This window comes from Fusarium proliferatum (genome assembly GCF_900067095.1).
Source record: "Fusarium proliferatum ET1 genome assembly, contig: FPRO_scaffold006, whole genome shotgun sequence".
Lineage (NCBI taxonomy): Eukaryota > Fungi > Ascomycota > Sordariomycetes > Hypocreales > Nectriaceae > Fusarium > Fusarium proliferatum.
In genome coordinates, this window is record NW_022194795.1 from 2,340,915 (window position 1) to 2,361,983 (window position 21,069).

A 21,069-nucleotide genomic window follows, 5' to 3' on the forward strand; every position below is an offset into this window, starting at 1 on the left:
ACAAACATCTTGTAGACAACACCTTGAATCACAGTCCCGGATCAAAGTTCCCGGCAGGCACATCTTTACCCATGCGCGTAATCCGGGTTCAACCTGGACATGCAGGCTGAGGCCCTTATCGACGTTACAGCAATGCAGTTCGCTATTTAGCCAAATAAGAGGCTGAATTTCGTCAAAGCTTCAGTGACTTTGACAAAGCTGTCTCCCCTCCCCCGCCGGAGCTTCAGAAGACTCAAAGCTCCGGTGGGGATCAGAGCACCATGAGATCTGTACCCATCCATGCCCCCCCACTGGAACTCCATATTCTTCAACGCGAGCTAGGCAATAAGCTTTTGGAGACCCTTGGCAGATTATCCCCAGATTCTTCCCCACAATCCCCGGGTGATCATCAAGAAACCGGGATTTCCATAGACAATATGGGACGAAGCGTCTGGGGTTCGTCAGGTGGCCAATGCCTGCGGTCTCTGTTGTTTCCCTATAAATGAAGCTCATGCCGCCGATCCTGGCACGTCTCGATACACAGGCAATGTCGTTTTATCCTGGCCTCAGGTACATCTAGGCCTCCATTGCATATTTTCCTGCATCATGGCTGCTATCACAGACGACAAGGTTGCTAGGGTCAGCGAAGATGACCATGCGCCAGATTATGGTACGGTCAAAGACGCATCCATCGCAAAGCAAGCTGCAGAAGAGGAACACAACCTCACGTTGCTGCAAGCCATTCGGAAATATCCCAAGGCCGTCATGTGGTCGGTCCTTCTCTCCACCTCGATCATCATGGAGGGTTACGATATCGTTCTTATCTCATCCTTCTTTGCCCAACCATCTTTCCGAGAGCATTATGGAAGCTACCAGCCCAAAAGCAATTCCTGGCAAATCACAGCTTCCTGGCAGAATGCACTTTCGAACGCCGTGAGCGTTGGGACTATTATTGGCGCGTTTGCCAATGGTTACTTCACATATAAGTTCGGCTACCGCAAAGTACTTCTTACTTCCCTGGTTGCCATATGTGGTTGCATCTTTATCTCGTTCTTCTCGCCGAGTCTTCCCGTCCTTCTTGTTGGCCAGTTCCTTTGCGGTATCCCATGGGGCGTTTTCGCCACTATGGCTCCTGCATATGCATCAGAAGTCTGCCCCATGGCATTAAGAGGATATCTGACTGTCTATGTCAATCTATGTTGGGCCATAGGACAGCTGATTTCTGCTGGAGTACAAGCAGGCTTCTCGAATACGACCGGGCATTGGTCCTACCGAATCCCTTTCGCAATCCAATGGGCGTGGCCCGTCCCTTTATTCATCGTCCTTTTCTTCGCCCCCGAGTCCCCCTGGTTCTACGTCCGGATCGGCGATTACGAAAACGCTGAGAAGTCAATCACCCGCCTAAGTTCCTCAACAACTCCTGGTCATGCAAAGCAGGCTCTTGCCATGATGATACATACCAATGAGATTGAAAAGTCCATCGACCAAGGTACTTCGTATCTGGATTGTTTCCGTGGGGTTGACCGACGCAGAACCGAGATTGCCTGCATGGCCTTTGCTGCCCAGCCCTTTTGTGGATCTTCCATGGGTGGCACTCCGACTTTCTTCTTCGTGCAGGCTGGTTTACCTGAGTCGATTTCTTTCAGAATGTCTGTTGGTGGTCTTGGGATTGCGTCTGTGGGCACAATCATATCATGGTGGCTGCTTCCCCTGGGTCGACGTACATTGTATCTTTGGGGGCTTGGCTTGCTCACAGCTGTGCTGATGATTGTTGGATTCATCAGCGTAGGTGCTGGAGACTCCCAGGGAGGAAACTATGCGCAAGCCAGCATGATGCTCATATGGTTGGGCGTTTATTACATGACTGTTGGACCTGTTTGTTACGCAATCATCTCGGAAGTTTCTTCGACCCGACTGAGAAACAAGTCTGTTTGTGTCAGCCGAATTGCCTATTACATCGCTCAGATCATCTGTAATGTCGTCAACCCTTATATGCTCAACCCGACCGCAGGAAACTGGCGCGGCAAAACTGGCTTTTTCTGGGGAGGCTGCTCTTTTGTCTTCTTCATTTGGACGTTTTTCCGCCTTCCTGAAACCAAGAACAAAACATTTGAAGAACTTGATCTTTTATTTGCTAATAATGTGGCGACCCGCGAGTTTGCCAAGTACAAGGTGGATGCGTATGCTGAGGATGATAACGTCTTGACCGTTCAAGATGCTGCTCGCCGTTGATCAACACAAGGCTTGAACTTCTGATTTGTCCCATATCTTCACAGAGAGAGATCCGTCCGAAAGTTGTTTCGAAAGGAATGCCTTGCTTCGGATTTAAGCATTTGGGATATCATTCTTGTCAATAGCATCTTACTAGGCAGCAGGCCGATGACTATTTAGGCTGAATACTTGTTCTACCTCATGCTCTCGTGAATGTGGGATATGCAGCTCTGTGAACCAAACTTCAAATTCTATGCTTGCGAGTAAAGGTGACACCAGAGAAGAGAGCGAATGGGAGAATTCAAATTGCTCATGGGATACCCAACACAGCTTGTGATGTTTGCAAACTGTTTGCGTAAGTATTGCTTGCCGACCTTTACCAGTCTTCTTTGCGAGCTGAAAATTCTGGCAACTTCTTCACTGGCTCGTATGTCTCTTCTCCCCGTTTCTTGTTTACTATAAATATCTCCCCTCCGTCCATCCCTTTCACGGCTTCTTGTTCATTTGTATCTCACCAGATTGCCACCTGGAGTGCAGGGGCTGAAGAGTCAGGATGTTGGCGCTTTCTGCAGCTCCTTTATATTTTCCAACTTAGAGACATATGTTATTTGATTCCAGATGCGGCGAACAGCGCAGAGATTCTTGTCCAAGGATGGGCGGGTGTGGAGATCGCGAGTCGTCTTGTGCTATAGTAGTAACCCCCCCCCCCCGAAGATGGGGCAAGTCAATGAATGCTGACGTATAAAACAGTCCCACAGGACCTCTCAAGGAGCCTGAGACAACAAATATCTTTGTGTTCCCAGAACCATACGGCTCTTCTATAGCTTCAGGCATGGATCTAATGCTGTCTGCAAAGCGCCTAGGTCAGACAACAACCACACATAAAACTTTGGCCTAACATCCCATCCTTATCTCTAATGCCATTCAGATAAGGTATGGATTATGCAATCAATCCCCTTGTTCCGGGTGTGATGAGTATGGCTTAATATGGGATCCTCACCTTGAGTTTGTGCTAACATCTCGCAAAACTCAGAGGATGGATATGTCATTGGGCAAGTCGTTCATCGCCCTAGAAGCGACTATACCTTGGGGGGATTCGTGGGATTATGCTACGAAGTGGCTCGTCCTGACTTCCAGCAAGGTTATCCCCAAGAGACTGCGACAGATTGTGGCATATACATCATCAGTCAGGCTGCGCTCTTCAAAGATACTGGCGGTATTCCAAAGACAGCGTCGTCTAAGACTACCATGAAGAAGCTCTCTTTTCCAACAAAGACCAGCAGTCAACTATATATAACGGCTGTTACTTGCCTTAGTATGAGCTTTTCTCAACATATTGTTAGGTGCGTGAGAGAGCAACCTGCGAGATATTGGCGGTTCAAGAAGCAACCCCTCGATATACTGTGACAATCAATACGATGGCACGGTAGTAGAACCAGTCCAATAGTTTGCTTTCTAAGTGTCTCCTGTATACACTCAGGTTATTCCGAGTATCAATCTGGACTGCTTTTCTCGCGGATAGAAAGCATGTTGACAATATTCAGCCGACAAACCCCTTTCACTTTCCTATACCAGCCAGCTGTCACTTGCATTTTGATCCGAGAACAGCGAGTGCTGGGGGCCAGGAGTTCAACAAGATGCTCTTTAGAACAAGTCAGTTTCAACCAACTTTTTGAAAACATCATGTGCAAGAGTATCGATATATACAGCACTGGAAACCCAAATATATATACATATAGTATTAGCTAGAGTAAGTTCCCTCTTAAACTCCCATCAAGATACTTCAATTTCTGCCACTAATATCGTATATCCAGAGGGTTTCGGCTTCCTGGGCCTTTAAACCCTAGAGACAAGGGGTACACTATTCTGGTCCGTTCCAGGGGGTACTAGGAACAACTATATAATAATGAATTTGGTAGCACCTCAGTAGCATTTCACTATGCCGACCACCTCTTCCATGTCCCGGGGTGCAACGCGTTTCGCATTGCGGGATATCAACACATTTAAGGTCGCCCACCTGGCTCAGGCATGTGAAAGCGGAAAGCCCAAGATCAACTTTCTGATACAAGGAGTGTGAAGAAGGCAAGGAAGAGAAAAAACTCGGATGCATATCGTAAGGCCATTACTCGTCAACAAAAGGCTTTTGAGAAGCTGTAGACAACTGAAGCATATCAGAATGCTCACCCATCGGAGAAGGAGAAGATGTTGAAGGATCACCAGCAACAGCTCGGTAAAATCGACCAGAAATAGTAAGTGTTTGCGATCACACCACTGCTTGACATCTATCTAATCTGGTCTCAGTCGTGGTGAAGGGAGACACCCAGACCATCAGGGTGATGGAGTAATGGGAGCAGACAGCTTCGGGCTCAACATATCCTCCCCCAACGACAGAGATTCGGACTTGGAGGCTGATGATGAATGGGAAGATGTCGTACCGAAATCTGAGAAGATGGAAGAACATTTTGCATACGTGCAGGCAGCCACTTCACTCCAGCGCGTACGCCAGCACTTGACATCACAATTCGAAAGCCTATTCTTTTGATACTTAGCCATTCGACGTACCGTCGGGTTGTGACAAGCGCACCATGTGCATCCTGAGGATGAGGAAGTTAGCGAGATACTTTTTCGCTTACAGGTGAGCCTACTTCAACTTACCATCGCGCCCTATTCAAGCTGATGACTTCTAGATACACCAAGGATCTACCACTCGAAGGGTCCAACCTCTTCACCGTTCAAGAAATGGAAAAATGGTTCATTTGCGCCTCGTCAATTCACATTCTATAGAGTACATCTCTTAATGCCCTTGGCACGAATAAGAAGAGAAACTTCAACAGCCCAAAGCACTGGAAGATCCGGGGACTCGAGATCCTGTATCCGAAACCGACATCTCGGTATGTCAATCACTTTTAAAATATGTGGCTCATTACTGACAATCGTAGCAACGCGACTTTGTTTCTTGGGAAATGGTCTCTTGAACATGGGATTCGACTACGACCCGATAGCCGTCGACACAGTAGATAGCCATCGGTAGAGTGGGCACCTAGTTCGGCCACCATGGTTCATGAGATATGCTTAGGGGGTAGCACTCAGTCGTTTCCGAAGAGGCCCCAGGATTCGAAAGACTTGGTGACGGGGAATTCATCAGTCTTGCAGGTCCCTCCTGACTCTGGACTCATGAAAGCCTCAATAGCATTAAGCAGCTTTGAAAAGAACTGGATGGCAGACACAAGGATCTTAAGGCATTGATTGTCCTCTATACTTGTCGGGGAAATTACACCACTTCGCTTGTATCGAAAAAGGAAGATGCCTTGGAATCGACGATAAATTCGTCATCTCATCCACAGATATCATTCATCTTCTCCAACCTTCAAATCGGGCAGGATAGTTGTGGACTCTGGGCCAAGAGAAGAACATGATTAGGTAAAGCAATCATAAGCCTGCCTAAATCTATCCTAAACTCAGGCGGGATTACCCTAAATTTACATAAATTTCCCTAAGTTGTCCTAAACTTATCAAAGGCTATCCTAAGGTTACTTGAGTTATCATGTTCACAATCTGGCTCATATTCTCATGTGCTCGCATTCGTTGCCTACACTCTATTGACCTCGTCGACGTTTGTGGCCAATACAAACGGATCTCCATTTAACGGTAAATGGCATATCCCTGCGTCCTTATTTAGGTCGCTGACTTGTTTTCTTCCAGCCCAGGTATCTATAGTGTATATCTACACCTGAGCATGCCATAAGCCCGTATCACTACACGCACCGCACAGAGTCGTCTAGTACAGACCGAGGGCGGCGCGCACATAGAACACCGGGTCCAGCGCTCTAACCGAAGCCATTGGGTATGTGTACCGCCTCTCGTTGAAGCGACTGCAGACAGGGTCGAATGACAAGCAGTTGAAACTCACCAGGGCCTTTTGTGGGATCCTCTACCCGACTAGGAAGCGGTTGATTGAATACCTCCTCCGACAACACGGCCAATACCAGTGGAACAAGATGACGAAGTCAGCACAGTCGTGGATGTGCTCAGTGGTGAAGACGAAACCCAAGCGGGCCTCGATCGAGGGCTCCTACCAGATCGTGACCAGAATCCCTATCGCTTTTTGAACTTACAAGCAGATACATATCAACATTAGGCTGACGACACTGTACCCGGCGCCAACCCTTGGGGATTACGCGCGGAACTTGAAGAGGCCAGGTGAGGCCAGTCTCCTGGGCCGGATTCATCAGATTCAAGCATAACTTCCCCGCCTTCTTCTCCGCGACAGCGTACTAGAGGCGTCGATTGATTTCCCATCCCAGAGCTTCATATAAAGACTCACACTTGACATACAGCCTACAGCGACGCCTTGACCACATATCTCCAGAAGCATCCACAGTAACTCTCCGCTTGAGCCTTGTAAAATTGGGACAGATAGAAGTACACAAAGCATCGAAGCAAACACTCAGTCTATTCCTTCCTGTGGGAGCGGAGAGATCTCCCTTCCCGACAACATGGCGAAGCATATCATCCGACAGCAGGGACCGGATGGTGAAATCCGCGAGGCTATTGAGGCTGGCCGCCAGGTCTGGAGTAGTTCACATCCGAAATGATGTACGAAGAGCGATGGCTAATGGAAGCGCCGCCGCTTTCACAAGAGCGTTCAGCGCCAGGGCAGGATGACTCCATTTCCTCCTCGACGTCAGTATTTAATTTGAGTCAGTATCGAGACTATCAAGAAAAGGAGATCAGCGTTCACGTCATCTAAGAACGAACAAATGCCCTCTAGCAGCCTCAAAAATGCCAAGCTCTCAACGAAAACCAAGCCGAGGACTGTGTCGACGGATTGAGAAAGCCAAAGGCGCCCATCGTGGTCTTCCCAGTACTGCCAAGAGCTTCTGTTGCAACGAGCTGCGCGTCAAAAGATGCATCAAGGAACGCGGCGGTCAAGAAGTTATTAAGGCCATCGGCAGGCAATTATGGGAATGGGAGCGTCTGTGCGGTCGTAGTGGGAAGATCTGCCACTGATTTGCACTCTGTTGTAATGGAGATGGCTCTCGGAAGTGAGGTCCCTCAGGGGTCAAAGAGTTTGGAATCTAAATCAGGAGGTGAAAATAAAATATTCAAAGACTCATCTAAGTTTATCCTAAATTGTTCTCAGACTTTCCTAAGATATCCTAAATTATCCTAAATTTATCTAAATTCTTTGGTTCCTCAGGAAGTAAGTCTTGAGATTTCCCCCACATCTCGCTCTATCAATGTTCAAGATAGAAGCGGCCTTCAATATGACAGAGAAGGCTAGGTATAGCGATTTAAACAGCTCGAATTAAAGCAACAGACTAAGTTTGCACATATTCGAAATGATCGCAATGCCCCTCATCGATGTCGAGTTGAGGGGGGCGTCGTTGTCTCCGCGGCAGGACAAGGCTAGTGCTCACGGGACAACGATAACATGCAGGTCAAAGCTTCCAGATACTGTAGATCTTTCACGTTGACGGGGCCGTCTCCCAGCACTGGTTTTCTGTATTGAAGTGCTGCCCGTTGGGAAGAATACACATCTCATCGAGCTGAGGAAGATAGCCCATCATGTCGACGACCAGGAACTTGACGAAATTGATCTGCGTAGCCCCGTAGTCTTTGTGGAAGATGTCGTTGATGTTCTCGTACTCTTCGTCTCGTCAGATAACCGTGCGATTAAAGCCCGGTGTGTTAGAATGCGAAGTGTCGGAGATGGCGCAGGTCAGATTCCACCAGCCCCGCAAGAGTGAGTAGAGCGTTATCCTATAAAGTTTCAATTATCAGTATCGCTCTTGAATTAAAGAACCCATCCAGTGGTTTTGGCTACCTACACGATGATATAGTCCGACGTGGTTGCTAGGTTCTCCATTTCGAACAACGGAGTTATGTTTGATTCTGTTGATAAGTACCGACTGCTGTAAGAAGCGAAACCCATAATGACAGATGTCGAACACCCCAAGTTTAGGGATCAGAGGACCACCGACGAATCGTCTCCCTCCATCACCACCATAAATGACTGGTATCTGCTTCAGAGTGTCAGAAGGAGAGGCCAAGAAGTTGACGACGCCAGGGCAGTGATCTAAATCGACGCATCGAGCTTCTGAGTGACCATACATCTTCATGAGGGTTAATAGAAGCTCCTTGCGGGCCACAACACCGCCGCCACCAGCGACGAGGCGTACATCGCGGAGGTTTGTCTCTACCAAGTCCTGCGTCAATAACCGAGCCCGGTCTGCGTACGTCGATTGGGGATTGCCGTCAACCTTGAACTCGATTGATATCCCAACGAGCCCTACGAGTTCTTTGATGGCTTGTGCGATTCGTGAGATACAACGGACGTCATCGAAGCCCAGCCGATGATCCCGAGCAGTGCGGAGGTCAAGGACCGGTACAGCTTGAATTTACATTTCAAGGAAGCTACTAGCGTTAGAATATTGCAATATTGCTTAAGTTGTACTTTGAAGCCTACTTGATCGCTGACCTGGGGAGGAACACAACAGGGTGCTCCTGTTGATCAAGGAATTTCCCGAGTCTCTCGGCGACATGGGGTCTGGTACCACGCACGTGAATGGTCTGAAAGTATTCCCTCCCATAACTGTGTCTGAAGGAGGAGTTCACTTGTGTGATGCTCTTGAGGTCCTCTCTTTAGGGGGCTGCCATGGGTCTCGCTGGCAAAACGCGCAGAAAGCTCTCCATTTTGTTGATCCTCTGATCGTAAGAGCGGCCTTAGCAAAATAAAACACAGAACAGATAGAAGTGCAGAGAGAGAAAGAGGAGTTCGACCGCAAGGATAATAGCTCACTGAAGTTTCTAGCCTGCGAAGGTTGACGATGATCTCTGCTGGGATGAGGGAGAGAAAGACTATTGATAAGAGGAGGCTCTGGAGGAATAAACAGGTACCGAAGGCAAAAAGGAGCAGAGAAATGTTAATAAATATTATGCAATGCTAAGAAAGTGCTGGCCGGGCAGGGGCAGTGAATCAGCGACTCAAGGAGTGCACACTACCTTACGCTACACATTCCGACTCCTACATTAGATATTTCTCTCTCCTACGCAACTTTACCAAACAAACATGAAACCAACCTTTCAGTGAACAACAGTAAGTATTGCCATCTCCATCTTCTCTTTAATCCGTCACTCAAAGAGGGAACAGAGTCAGAATGAATTACAGACTCCTAAAGACTGAGGTACACAAGCTACAGGATGGATCCCCCGGCAACGACACCGAATCCATCCTTGAGAAGCTCCTTTCACTCGAGGTCGCCGATGTCCAACCTCTCTCCAAAATGCCCTACTGCAGAAGTCTCTGTCAGGTCCGAATCAAAAATATACAACCTTACCTCGAACCAGATTTTTTAATTCTGTGTCACCTCGAGATGATCCTCTGCGCGCAATTTGAGGATCCGTCTCAGGCTGTCTACAGTCCAGCCTTCCGCTGCAACTCGACCAAGTGTCTTGGTGTGACCTTCAAAGTCTATGACAAAGACAAGCTTCCCCGTGAGCCTGGCTTTTGGCTCAATGATATCAACAACGCCGCGAGGGATGACGCCAAGTCTGATATCGAAGGTAGCGAGACAAGCGAGATCAGCGAAACCGAGTTTCTCCAGCAAAACGACGGAGACAGTGATAGTGACAGTGTTGGCGAGGATTATGATGACGATTATCTAGACCTTCGTCACCCTGTTGAAGGATTCGAAGAGCTTGAACACCGCTGGAAGTTGTTCTCGTCGACTGCTCTTCGCTATGCTGTGCTCTGGGGCGACTACATCCGGCAGCCATATCTTGAAATCATGAACGCTCAGGCCGAGGCTTATTTCCCTGAAGCCCTCTACCTATTACAGCCACTTGGTTCCACAACTCCCCATCGACGACAACCAAGACTTAAATGCTAGCTCGGAAGAGAGCGGATATGACGCTAAGTCTGTCAACCAAGAGAGCCCTGGCGTCTGCTCTTTGGATAATGGGCTCGGGCGATGATGAGTCTGTCTCTTAGGAAGTCATTGAAGTTCTGGGCATTGATTCCAGCCTGGATGACAGTGGCTATGAGCCGTGAGCTATAGACTAGTAGATCATCAGTTTCCATGGGCAAGTTACTGAGGCGACAGCAACTGAAGGGGAGGGGGGGCTGAGTGATATTGCCCAAAGTTGTCTTGTGTAGATCCTCTGGCCACAGCAACGAGGCCATCCTTGAGAAGTCCCTTTCACTCAAGGTCACCGATTACCGACGTCTCTGCAAACACCGAATGAACCTGATGTGGAGTTCCCACAAAGAGGGCGAAACGGAGTACTGCCCTTGGGTCGGCAACCGCACTATGGGGGCTGCCCAGCAGCATATCATCGCTTAGGCCATTTCCGCTCTTGAGGCGGTCCATGCTTGTCAACGTATGCGTGATGAGTTCCCCCATGATGGGGTCGACTCCAATTGAGATGGGGAGATGGCAGATGTGGAGGATAGCAACTGAGTGCTGGACTAAATTGGCCGTGGGCAAGGCTATGGATTCTCTGGTGGACCAATATCGGGAGTAGTGGTAGCAACTACAGACAATACACGCATAGCATTCTGCCAAATGAATCTAAATCGTATCAAAATGAAACGCCTATTGTAGATCGCTTCTTATCAAGACCTCTTAAACGGCCATGAGGCAAAGTGCCTTTGAATACTTGGGCAGCGCCGACCTGCCGCAACCTCAACATCTCAAACAAGAGCGGCTCAAGTGCTGGCCATAGAAATGCTATAAGCACCAAGACGCCCCCTGTTGCCATAGTTCCTGTTCTTCATGAGTAACATGGCATGAACAATACCAACGCTGGTCTTTGCGGAAACACCACCGCGAACAATAATAATGGAATCAACAATCCATGCTGGTAGGTAGATGAGAGAGGACGAAGGGTGGTGCGCAATAATCCTGGCGACCATGGCAAGCTTCAATCTCAACGGGTGATGAATCATATCTAAAAATTACGAAGCATCGTCACTACGCTGAGTACTGAAGGGGCATAAGCCGTTGATCCAAATTCCCATACTCTACTGAGCATCTGATATGTTGACACGAAAGCGACATACTCCGGAGAGCAAGAAAACTTTTGGCGTTGACCCAGGTGTTAAATTGACTGGTCTAAATATCTACTAAGATACACTAAACTTACCTAAGTCTTCTCATCAATTAGGATAGAGGTCCTAAGTTTAGGTCCAACTACCGACAGCCCGAAGATACGGTTTAACATGCCGTGATGTTGAACTACAGGTTAAGTCAAGACGTTACGGGATGTTTCAAGATACCTTAGGTAGAACAGACAGTAATCACGTGCAAGCTCATGCAACAAGGGTCCTGGATGATTCCAAAACATCCATGCATATCAGATCGAGGGGCCACACTACGCCGCAGATGCTTACGTCCGACCTGAGCTCCGAACTTGCTAACTTGTAGCTGGGTTGCTACACAAGAGCATGAGAATGATTGGCCACAATAGTGCAATTGTTTCTGAAGAACTTTCGCATCCAGAGAGCTGATTCTGGCAGCCGTTGAGATGCAAAAATACGGTTGAGATTTTAGCGATTGATAAATGGACTTGACCCATTGGGACGAATAATTCCCATTGATTGGTCGAAACCGAGAATGCGCCGTGTGGCAAACTCCGAATCTTTGTCTAAATCCGGGGGCGGGGAGAATTTCGACAGGACCGCGTGGTTGTGGCTCGGGGATAAGGCAATGGCTGCAGCAGAGTTGAACGGGGCGTTGTTGGGAGTCAGCAACAGTCAACTATGAGGTCATGAGGCTTGTCAGTCGAAGCATAACCAAGGTCATAGTCTTGAGTCAATTCTGCATTGTGATTGAGACATGAGTCCAAGGCCGGCCATTACAGTAAGGAAACGACATTCTGTTGCAGCCGGAGGAGCATAATGCCGTCGGTTCAGGAGGAATTGCCACTGTCAAACAAGACAAGGCCGAGATAGGGGGAGAATACTCGAGAGACTCGTGCACAACGTCGAAGGGCGTGCATGTCAACTAATAAGATCTGCCGAAAACGTTCGGGTATAAGTCGCTGGGTCGGTCACAGGCAAAGTGCCAATGGATAAAAGCTCATGGGCAAACGGCTTTTTATTGTGAGTCAGAGCCTCCTCCAGACGATAGAGAAGAGAGAAAAGACGGACGGACAATAACATGCTCATGGCTCGTTTTGGCATGGCCTAGATGGGCTTTTTGTTTCGTCCTCTCTATTGTAAGATATCCATGGGTCCCGAGGACCGGTAGCCCCGGCTGACAAATGCAACTTTGACGCTATTCGCACTGTCTAGAGTTCACGTTCCTGTACCCAGCCTCTCTCGGAAACTCGCTGACCCCCACCCAGGATGGTTCCTGTTCAGGGTCTAGTGAGCCGATGGAAGAATGAACTAGAAGGAATCTTTGTGACTCAGGCAGCAAATTTTCTAGTCGGACGCTCCGCATTGGACCCTTGCTTGGCCTTGCTCTGCCTACCCGCTTGCCTTTGCTTGCCCTGCTAGGCTCTGGGTACGCGTAGATACAGTACCTACAGTGCGATTCAACTCCAACGCCCGCTCAGCTGCCCCCGCTCTACCTACTACTGCAGCCATCCATCTCACTTGATTTCCCTTCCTCGCCCATTCTTGGCTCCGCCTGACACCAGAAACCACCGATTTCATCATCAATCTTACATACTGTTACCTTACATACCATAGTAGCTTCAGTTTCCATCCTGTCCTGTGCGGCCTGAATCCGAAATCTCCTGTTCTTCTTATTATTCAACTTTGCCTCTCTTCTCATCGCCGTTTGACAATTAGTTATATGCCAGCATCATAACCCAGCCAGCAGAAGCCCGCCCCGCTCGTCTAGGTCCCCGACGTCGCCGCTACCCAGGCTTCAGGCACAGACAGCCTCTGGTCTGGCTCTTTGTCCCCTCCTGCGTGAGCCTGGACTGGCAGAGAGCTTGAATCTACAATCAAGCCGCCCGGCATCAGTTTCGTCTGCCTCGATTTCAAATCGCTCCTCAACGTTACGCCTCCTTTCGATTGCCCGTTTCATATTTCGCGATGGCTTCTACCGGTACTGGGGGCACTTTGCCACCCAACTTTCTCTTGACCCCGCAACAGCAGAACCTGCTCTTTGCTGCTCTCAACTCCAACAAGCAGCAGCTTTCTGGTTCTTCCGTGGACAATTCCCTGACAGTTTCTCCTACGACGTTCCGCAATTCTGCTGGCCAGCAAAAGTCCGCTACCGCGACAGGCTACCAGGAGAGTCCCTTCCTCGATAACTACGACTATGACTTTGGCGATTCTGGTTTCGACTTTTCCTTCGCCAGCGAGGACCAGCCTTCCATGATTGGAGATCTTCCCGCTGCTTCCACGGAGCCCAACAACAACTCTGGCTCTGTCGCTCTGTCCGACTCCCCAGAGACCGATACCCCAGAGAAGCGCAGCTACCCTGATGACGAGGATGATGAAGATAGCCCTGGTGGAGATCACAAGCGCCGTGAGAGTACCGACAAGGTCCCTAAGAAGCCCGGTCGTAAGCCTCTTACATCCGAGCCCAGCTCGGTACGTTTTATCAATTGATTACATATAAAGTGTATTACTTACTAATCCATATAATAGAAGCGCAAGGCTCAAAACCGAGCCGCTCAGCGTGCTTTCAGAGAACGCAAGGAAAAGCACTTGAAGGACCTTGAGACAAAGGTCGAAGAGCTAGAGAAGGCTTCGCAGGCTGCCAACCATGAGAATGGCATGCTTCGAGCTCAGGTTGAGCGCATGACAGCTGAACTCAATCAGTATAAGCAGAAGGTCACAGTGATGTCAGCTACCAAGTCACTGCCCAGAGAAAAGGTTCCTTTCGGCAGCGCTGCCGTCAGCAACCTCAGCGATGTCAACTTCCAGTTCGAGTTTCCCAAATTTGGCATGCTTCCAGGACCACCTGTTAGCAAGACTGGCTCATCACCCACAAGCCCGGATCAGCAAAAGATCACATACCCTAGCCCTACCAACAGCCTCAACAACAACGTGCAATCCGCACAACAATTCAAGGACGACTTGGCCAAGTTCTCGGGTGTCTTCAGCCCTTCCATGGCAAGCTCTGCCACCAACCCCTCTCGTGCGAGTGTTGACTCTGCAAGCTACAGCGTCAATGGCGCTTCCAGCTCCCCATCTGCTTCATCTCATTCCAACACTGGCCCCAGCTCTTCTTGCGGAACATCACCCGAGCCTTTCAACCAGTCCCCCATGGGCTTCAAGCCTGTTGATACGATGGCTACCATTGGCGAGGAGCAGACACATCAGAACAGCAATAACAACCCCAGTCAGTTCGGCAACATCGATCTGAACAGCACCAACTTTGACTGGCTGTCACAACAGAACGGTGGACAGTTTGACCCACAGCTCTTTGGTGATTATCGCGAGCCTCAAGAAAACGTCTTAGCAAACCCATCTTTCGACGACTTCTTCAACGATGCTCTTGACAGCGATTTCTTCACTCCTTACAACATGGCTCCTAACAGCCCCAGCGCTCATCTCAATAGCCAGACCAAGAAGCCATCGAACCTCATTGATCAGATTGATGCTCAAAAGGAGTCCGATGACGAACCACTTAAGAAGCAGAACATGAACTGCAATCAACTGTGGTATGTATCAACTTATAGAACCAGGAAATGTCTGTCTCTAACACGTTTCCACAGGGAGAAACTTCAAGCTTGCCCCAAGGCACAGAATGGTGAATTCGACCTCGACGGCCTCTGCTCCGAACTTACCAAGAAGGCCAAGTGCTCTGGCACTGGCCCTGTGGTTGCTGAGACCGACTTTGACACCATTCTGCAAAAGTATATGGGCAAAGACGTCTCCAGTAGTTGTGTCGCCCAACAGTTGGGTGTGGAAATAAAGTCGAGTGACCCAAACCAAGATAAGCATATTGGCCTGCCAATTTGAGACCAGGTTTATTATGAACAAAGATTCGGCTGTACACTACAAACTTAGGCGGCATACCCAGCACACAGCTACACAATGATTAAGGCGTTTACAACAGACAGGATGGGATCGGAAAACCAAGGGATTCCGGCGCTTGATTTACCTCCGTCAACGGAATTGGATGCATGGAAAGGAGAAAGGATGATCTATGGTATGATTATATAGCATGCCATGAAATCTTCGACCTGTTAACTCAGCTTGAAATTCTTGTGGGATTTACTTATGCTTTGTTTTTGGATGGACATTTTTTGCTGCTATGAATAATTATGACTTATTTCTGGTTTCAACTGTCAGGAGCTTAACAGGCGATATTTGATGATCACTGTGACTTGGCAACGCACATGCTGATCAAAGATGTACATCAAAGGGACTACTCAACTTTCATTACTACGTGAGAGATCAATGTGTTGGAGGCGCTTTTGTGATATGATTATTTGTATTCAAGGATATAAATTGCACCCTGCAACGGCAAGTTTGAGTCAATCTGCAACATCCAGACGCTGCATGCGCCATGAAATTGAGATCTAAGAAGTTTGAATTGCAAGTAGAAGATCGCCGTGACATCATTTTTGAGGCCATCGTTGACTGAAAGCTGTTGTGATTTTTATCATGACATCTAATCTTAGTCATCAAGTGGAGCCAGGTGATCGCGACAAGGAAGCTTGCTTTAGCCAGACCAAATCATCTTGAACAAGTCGTACTCAGCTTACAACAACTTCTCGCATGCCCAGTAGCGATTGTTGATTTCTTGTTTTTGGCCTTCAACAGAGATTCCTGGAAAATACATTGACAGTCTCGATTCCAGCCTTGCACAAATAGCGATCTCCGATACTTCACAATGCCAAAAGAGAAGAATTACAACCCCGTGCAGGCCCAGCGCAAAGCTGACAAGGCGAAAGCTCTCAAGAAAGGTGAGACGAATCCTGATGATCGCATTGGACCTTCTAACTGGAAACATAGGCAAGCATGAACGGCAAGAACGCCTAAACGAGAAGCTATCGCGAAAGAACCCCGAGCGCATTCAAAAACAGATCGACGACCTCAAGAAAATCACATCAAGCGGCGGCAAGCTTACTCGTCATGAGGAACAGACATTAGAAGGGCTCGAAAAGGAACTCAAAGCAGTGAAGAAGGCCAGAGAAGCACTTGGCGACAAAGCACCAACATTCAGTCGAGGGTGGAACAGAGATCACGACTCAGGATCTAGGGTATTAGGGAAGAGGCGTAGAGGTTCTAATGATGCTACGACAAGCGACGATGAGGTTCCCGACGACGTCAAGAGTATTCCTATGCCTCGAGATACACCCCCGCCGATTCCCAAAGAAGTCATGGACAAATGGTATGCCGAACGACGAGCAAGGAGGGAGGCAGAGAACCCTACAAGGCCGGACGGCGAGGACAAACACCAAAAGAAGGAAGTGCCAGTCGTCGAAGCGAAAACAGTGTACGAAGCCAAGCCTGTGGTGCGCGATCTCAGAAAAGAGGCTGTTTCGGCATTTGTGCCTACGGCAGTCAAGATGAAGATGAACAAGGGTCAAGGTCAAGGAGGGTTAATAGAGCCGGAGGAAGCAGATCGACTAGAACAAGAGGGCTATCTCAAGACGGCAGATCGCAACGCGGAAGCACGACCCGATCAAGGCCAATCATCACGGCATGTGACCATGGAGGATGTGGAAGATGAGGAGGCTTGATTCTGGAGAGGAGGTTAGTTCAGCCAGCTATGGTGCCATTGATGCAATTGACAGATAGTAATGCATAACTCCCCGACCAAAAGCATCCCAAAAAAGGATATAATTGGGCGAACCCATTCAATCACGACTTTTCAAGCCTATCAGAAGAACGATGTGACTCAGACCAACAGCGAGCTCGAGGGGTTGAGGCCGGTTGAAATAGCGGCATAGGGATCAAGCTGGGGTAGAGAGGACCCATCTGACCACCCACAGTTCAATGACGGAGGACCAAGTGCGTTGACCATCTTGACCGACAATGTATGTTGCTCGTTTCCGAGGAGGAAAGATGGCGAATTGGGCTGCATTAACAATGGGACTTGTCTTGAGAAGGCGTCTACCATGCTTTGGGCTTAGACCCAACAGGTCAGGTCTCTCTCAGTTGAGTTGGGATTTACGACCGTATATATCCGTGTAGAGGGTGGAGCTCAAGGACCTTGACGAACAAATGATGAGTTTTCATTACTCTCATGTCAACGAGGAACTCGACCACTACGGCAATTCAGGCCGCACTCCGAAAGCGGGCCTGGCTTTTTCGACCCGGGGCCACGCCGAAATCCGATCGTTCTTATATTTAAGCATGTCTAATCTTTTTATTTTCGCCTCCGAGTGTAGTCCTCAACTCCATGTCTGATATGCTGCGACAGTTGTAAAAGAAAGGAAGAAAGTAAAGCGTGCTAGGTATTTGGGGACGGAAAAGGAAACATTACGATTGCTCAAATAATGGATTGTCACCAAGTCACATCTCGTGCCCTCTACGAGGATGACGAGATCAACGACCATGTCAACCAGATCGACCAAGGAAACGAAACCAACGCAAAATCAGGAGCCGATCTAGAGAAGCAACCGACTGCAGCATCAACAGCGTCGTTCCAGGAAACGTATCCCGAGGGCGGCTTGCAGGCGTGGTCCGTGGTCGCTGGTTCGTGGTTCTCTCTATTCGCTTCGCTTGGACTAATGAACACTCTCGGCACGTTTCAGGCCTATGTTCTCGACAACCAACTCACAGAGTATAGCGAGGGTACTGTCGGTTGGATCTTTTCCATCTACACCTTTCTCGCCTTCTTCTGCGGTGTGTACATTGGTCCAGTCTTTGACAAGTATGGTCCGAGATGGCTTGTCATTGCCGGCGCTGTGTTCACCGTTGGCGGTATGATCTTTATGAGTTTTGCGACTGGTAGGTTTCTCTTTGAGATTGTGGTTTTGATGTGCTGACTGTTATAGAACTCTGGCACTTTGTCGTCGCCTTTGGCCTCCTCTGTGGTTTTGGATCATCACTTCTCTTCACACCATCGATCGCTGCTGTAGGCCACTTCTTCAAGGCTAGACGTGGACTAGCGACTGGCGTTGCATCTACTGCTGGTGGAATCGGCGGTATCATCTACCCCTTCATGCTGACGAGGCTAATCGAAAAGATTGGTTACGGATGGGCCACTCGAGTCATTGCTCTCATCTGCCTTTGCTGCAGTTTGATCGGTATCTGTCTTCTCAAATCTCGACTTCCACCCGCCAAGGATGCTACTGCGCACCCCAACTTTCTCATCTTCAAGAGTCTGCCTTTCCTCTTCACCACGATTGGCGTCTTCATGTTGGAGTTCTCCCTCTTCATTCCTCTCGGCTACATCTCGACATATGCGCTGCACAAGGGCTTCGGAAAGGATTTCTCCTACAACCTCATTCCTATCCTCAACGCTGGTTCGGTCATCGGTCGACTTCTGCCCGGCTACTATGCCGATGTGATCGGTCCTTTTAACGTCAGCATCCTGGCTGTGATCCTTGCCATTGTGGCCTGCTTCTGCGTATGGCTACCTCTTGGTGGAACCACAGCTGGTGTCATTATCTTCACCGTCCTGTTCGGTTTCTCTTCTGGAACATCCATCGCCATTGCGCCTGTCTGTATCGGTCGACTGTGCAAAACGCAAGAGTATGGACGTTATTATGCTACGGCCTATACAATCGTGTCTTTTGCTTGTCTCATCGGTATTCCCATTGGTGGTAGCATCGTCCAGGCCAATGGTGGTGAATATTGGGGTCTTATCATATTGACTGGTGCCGTTTACGTGGCATCCATGATCTCGTTGTTCCTGGCCAAGGTCACTCTCTTGGGCTGGCACAACTGGAAGGCTGCCCTTTGAGCATTCATCGGGCACATCAGCGTCTAACGGAATGAAACCTCGAGACTGAACGGCTGTCGTCTTTAATCGAAGACTGAGCACAAAATTATGACACCATGAAAAGTATTGCTATTATCTTGGGAACGGAGTTTTGGATACAAAAAAGAGCTGAGAATGCCAATATCATTGCTGCGAGTCTTTGTACATAGATACCATAGTTCGTAGGAAAATATAATAGTTATTGTTTTGTATGCTTGCGCTCACCTCGTTGTTATGAATGAGCCTTCTATCTGGGTATTCCGCATTTATCTTGAACCCGAGGGCACAGCCTACTTCTGTTTCTGTGCCTTGATATGCTCACCATGAAGCTCTTGTACCGCGGGAATAATGAGCGATTCAATCTCAACATCTGGCTCTTGACTTGGCAGCTCCTCTGCCACAAGCGGCCTGCCCTCAGCTTCTCCCCAACCGCCCTCTCTCGGCACACGCACCCAGTTATCGTCCCTCTTAGGACTCACAAACACGACTTCCCACTTGCGCGTGGATAGAAGATTTCCAATGACGAGATGGTGCTGATATCGATCAAGACTGTAGCGAGCCTTGCGAACAAGAAGCGCTGGGTCCGTCTCAAGCTTGAAAGACACAATCATGCCCTCTGGCGCCCATCCATCCACGAGATTCTTGAGAAACTTGGGGACAGGGTCGAGATCGATGACGAGGCGCTTTGAGCGTGGAACAGAAGGCGATGAGTCAAAGTTATCAAAAGTCTCTTCATCGTCTGGTCGCTTCTGCTCAACGGCGTTGGTTGACTGGATCTTGTGCTCGGCCATACGATCAGGAGGAACGAAGAAATCTGACACGGCTGCGGCGAGGTAGAGAAGACCTGACGGACCAAGAGGGCGCATGAGTCGGGCAATTTCTCGCAGCTCATGGAGATAGTCGACAATAGTGACAAAGGGCAGTGTGAGAAGCATATTGTCATCCCTCGCCTTGCGATACTTTCTCAACACCTCCTGCATCTTATCCTGCACCTCACTCCTCACACCAATTCTTCCACTTCCATCCTCAGTCAAAAAGTCCAGAAAGCAATCGGTAGCATGCGAATAATGTCGCGAGTACGGCAGCAGACTGAACTGACGATGGAGGAAGATGACGGCATATCCAGCTTCGAGAAAGTACTCGGCGCTCGTAGCACCACGAGTTCCAGCACTGAAGTTGTCGATGTACCGAACAGTCTGCTTCTCAAGAGGGACGGTAGTGCCGCCCGATGTGACGAGGACAACACGACGGCCCGCGGCGGCGTGAGAGGAGATGAAGCCAGCGGCGAGAGCTGTGTGGGCTGATAAATTGCGCGGAGGAGGGTTCTGAGCAAAGTATGTCTGCTCGGAAGCGAGGGCCTCAGCAGCGGTGTTGGCGGGTGTAGCCATTTTGTTTAGTGTTTATGAAGTGAACGCAATTCAGGCTGTGTGTGGTCAATGATTTGGCCAAGGTGAATGATTGAACAAGCTCCGGGGCGGAGATGCGGAGGTCCGGGCGGGCTGGCGGCGGCGGGGTTTGGTCTTTGACACCCGGATCCGGATCCGGAGACTAAGGTAGTGAGACGGAGAGAGCCTAGTAAGAATGATAATGAGATGATGATACAGGAATTGAGAGAGGATGAGGAAGTGGAAATTGAGAGTTATTTATGTTTAGGTAGTTTCTGGTTCTGGTTCTTTAGTAAAATGCCCCATCGACTGTGACGGATACTACTTACGCATTTATCATCCCGGTGGGTTTTGAAGTTGTGAGTCTGCGCTCCCTGCCCTGCAGCCTGCAGCTGTCAACGCCTGACCCTTCTGTAGCGTTGGTCCTGTACATTAAAGTCACTCGGCTTATCTTTTATAAGAAATGACTGCATTGCTCTTACATGACGCTGAATATGTCATCATTTCAATCATTTGCTGTCCAGAAGGCAGTGATTACTGATAAGCTGCAGTATACCTCGGTAACTAGTGCACTATCTCGGATCATATCATGTTCATTCCTGAGAACTGCCTATGAAAGCGACACTGGTTCCAAACAATCCGAT

At 48.9% G+C, this 21,069-nt stretch overlaps 8 protein-coding genes across 8 annotated transcripts; 6 read left to right on the forward strand and 2 right to left on the reverse strand.

The window, feature by feature from the left end:
• Positions 1-585: 585 nt before the first annotated feature.
• FPRO_09806 (putative maltose permease (MalP)) lies at positions 586-2,211 on the forward strand (the record flags this gene model as incomplete). Its single annotated transcript, XM_031233236.1, has 1 exon — positions 586-2,211. The coding sequence occupies one exon, from the start codon at positions 586-588 to the stop codon at positions 2,209-2,211; it is 1,626 nt and encodes a 541-aa protein (XP_031083094.1).
• Positions 2,212-4,392: 2,181 nt separating this feature from the next.
• On the forward strand, positions 4,393-5,211 carry FPRO_09807 (uncharacterized protein; the record flags this gene model as incomplete). Its single annotated transcript, XM_031233237.1, has 6 exons — positions 4,393-4,439; positions 4,492-4,687; positions 4,740-4,825; positions 4,878-4,920; positions 4,975-5,081; positions 5,130-5,211. 6 exons carry the CDS (start codon positions 4,393-4,395, stop codon positions 5,209-5,211), a joined length of 561 nt encoding a protein of 186 aa, XP_031083095.1.
• Positions 5,212-7,658: 2,447 nt separating this feature from the next.
• On the reverse strand, positions 7,659-8,735 carry FPRO_09808 (uncharacterized protein; the record flags this gene model as incomplete). The annotated part of the gene is made up of 3 exons (XM_031233239.1): positions 7,659-7,840; positions 8,018-8,584; positions 8,660-8,735. 3 exons carry the CDS (start codon positions 8,733-8,735, stop codon positions 7,659-7,661), a joined length of 825 nt encoding a protein of 274 aa, XP_031083096.1.
• Positions 8,736-9,350: 615 nt separating this feature from the next.
• On the forward strand, positions 9,351-10,082 carry FPRO_09809 (uncharacterized protein; the record flags this gene model as incomplete). The annotated part of the gene is made up of 1 exon (XM_031233240.1): positions 9,351-10,082. The coding sequence occupies one exon, from the start codon at positions 9,351-9,353 to the stop codon at positions 10,080-10,082; it is 732 nt and encodes a 243-aa protein (XP_031083097.1).
• Positions 10,083-13,240: 3,158 nt separating this feature from the next.
• Positions 13,241-15,121, forward strand: FPRO_09810 (uncharacterized protein; the record flags this gene model as incomplete). The annotated part of the gene is made up of 3 exons (XM_031233241.1): positions 13,241-13,744; positions 13,802-14,820; positions 14,875-15,121. 3 exons carry the CDS (start codon positions 13,241-13,243, stop codon positions 15,119-15,121), a joined length of 1,770 nt encoding a protein of 589 aa, XP_031083098.1.
• An 877-nt stretch (positions 15,122-15,998) lies between these two features.
• On the forward strand, positions 15,999-16,851 carry FPRO_09811 (uncharacterized protein; the record flags this gene model as incomplete). Its single annotated transcript, XM_031233242.1, has 2 exons — positions 15,999-16,071; positions 16,121-16,851. 2 exons carry the CDS (start codon positions 15,999-16,001, stop codon positions 16,849-16,851), a joined length of 804 nt encoding a protein of 267 aa, XP_031083099.1.
• A 759-nt stretch (positions 16,852-17,610) lies between these two features.
• Positions 17,611-19,022, forward strand: FPRO_09812 (uncharacterized protein; the record flags this gene model as incomplete). The annotated part of the gene is made up of 2 exons (XM_031233243.1): positions 17,611-18,064; positions 18,112-19,022. The coding sequence occupies 2 exons, from the start codon at positions 17,611-17,613 to the stop codon at positions 19,020-19,022; spliced, it is 1,365 nt and encodes a 454-aa protein (XP_031083100.1).
• A 308-nt stretch (positions 19,023-19,330) lies between these two features.
• FPRO_09813 (putative phosphopantothenate-cysteine ligase) lies at positions 19,331-20,428 on the reverse strand (the record flags this gene model as incomplete). The annotated part of the gene is made up of 1 exon (XM_031233244.1): positions 19,331-20,428. One exon carries the CDS (start codon positions 20,426-20,428, stop codon positions 19,331-19,333), a length of 1,098 nt encoding a protein of 365 aa, XP_031083101.1.
• Positions 20,429-21,069: the final 641 nt, after the last annotated feature.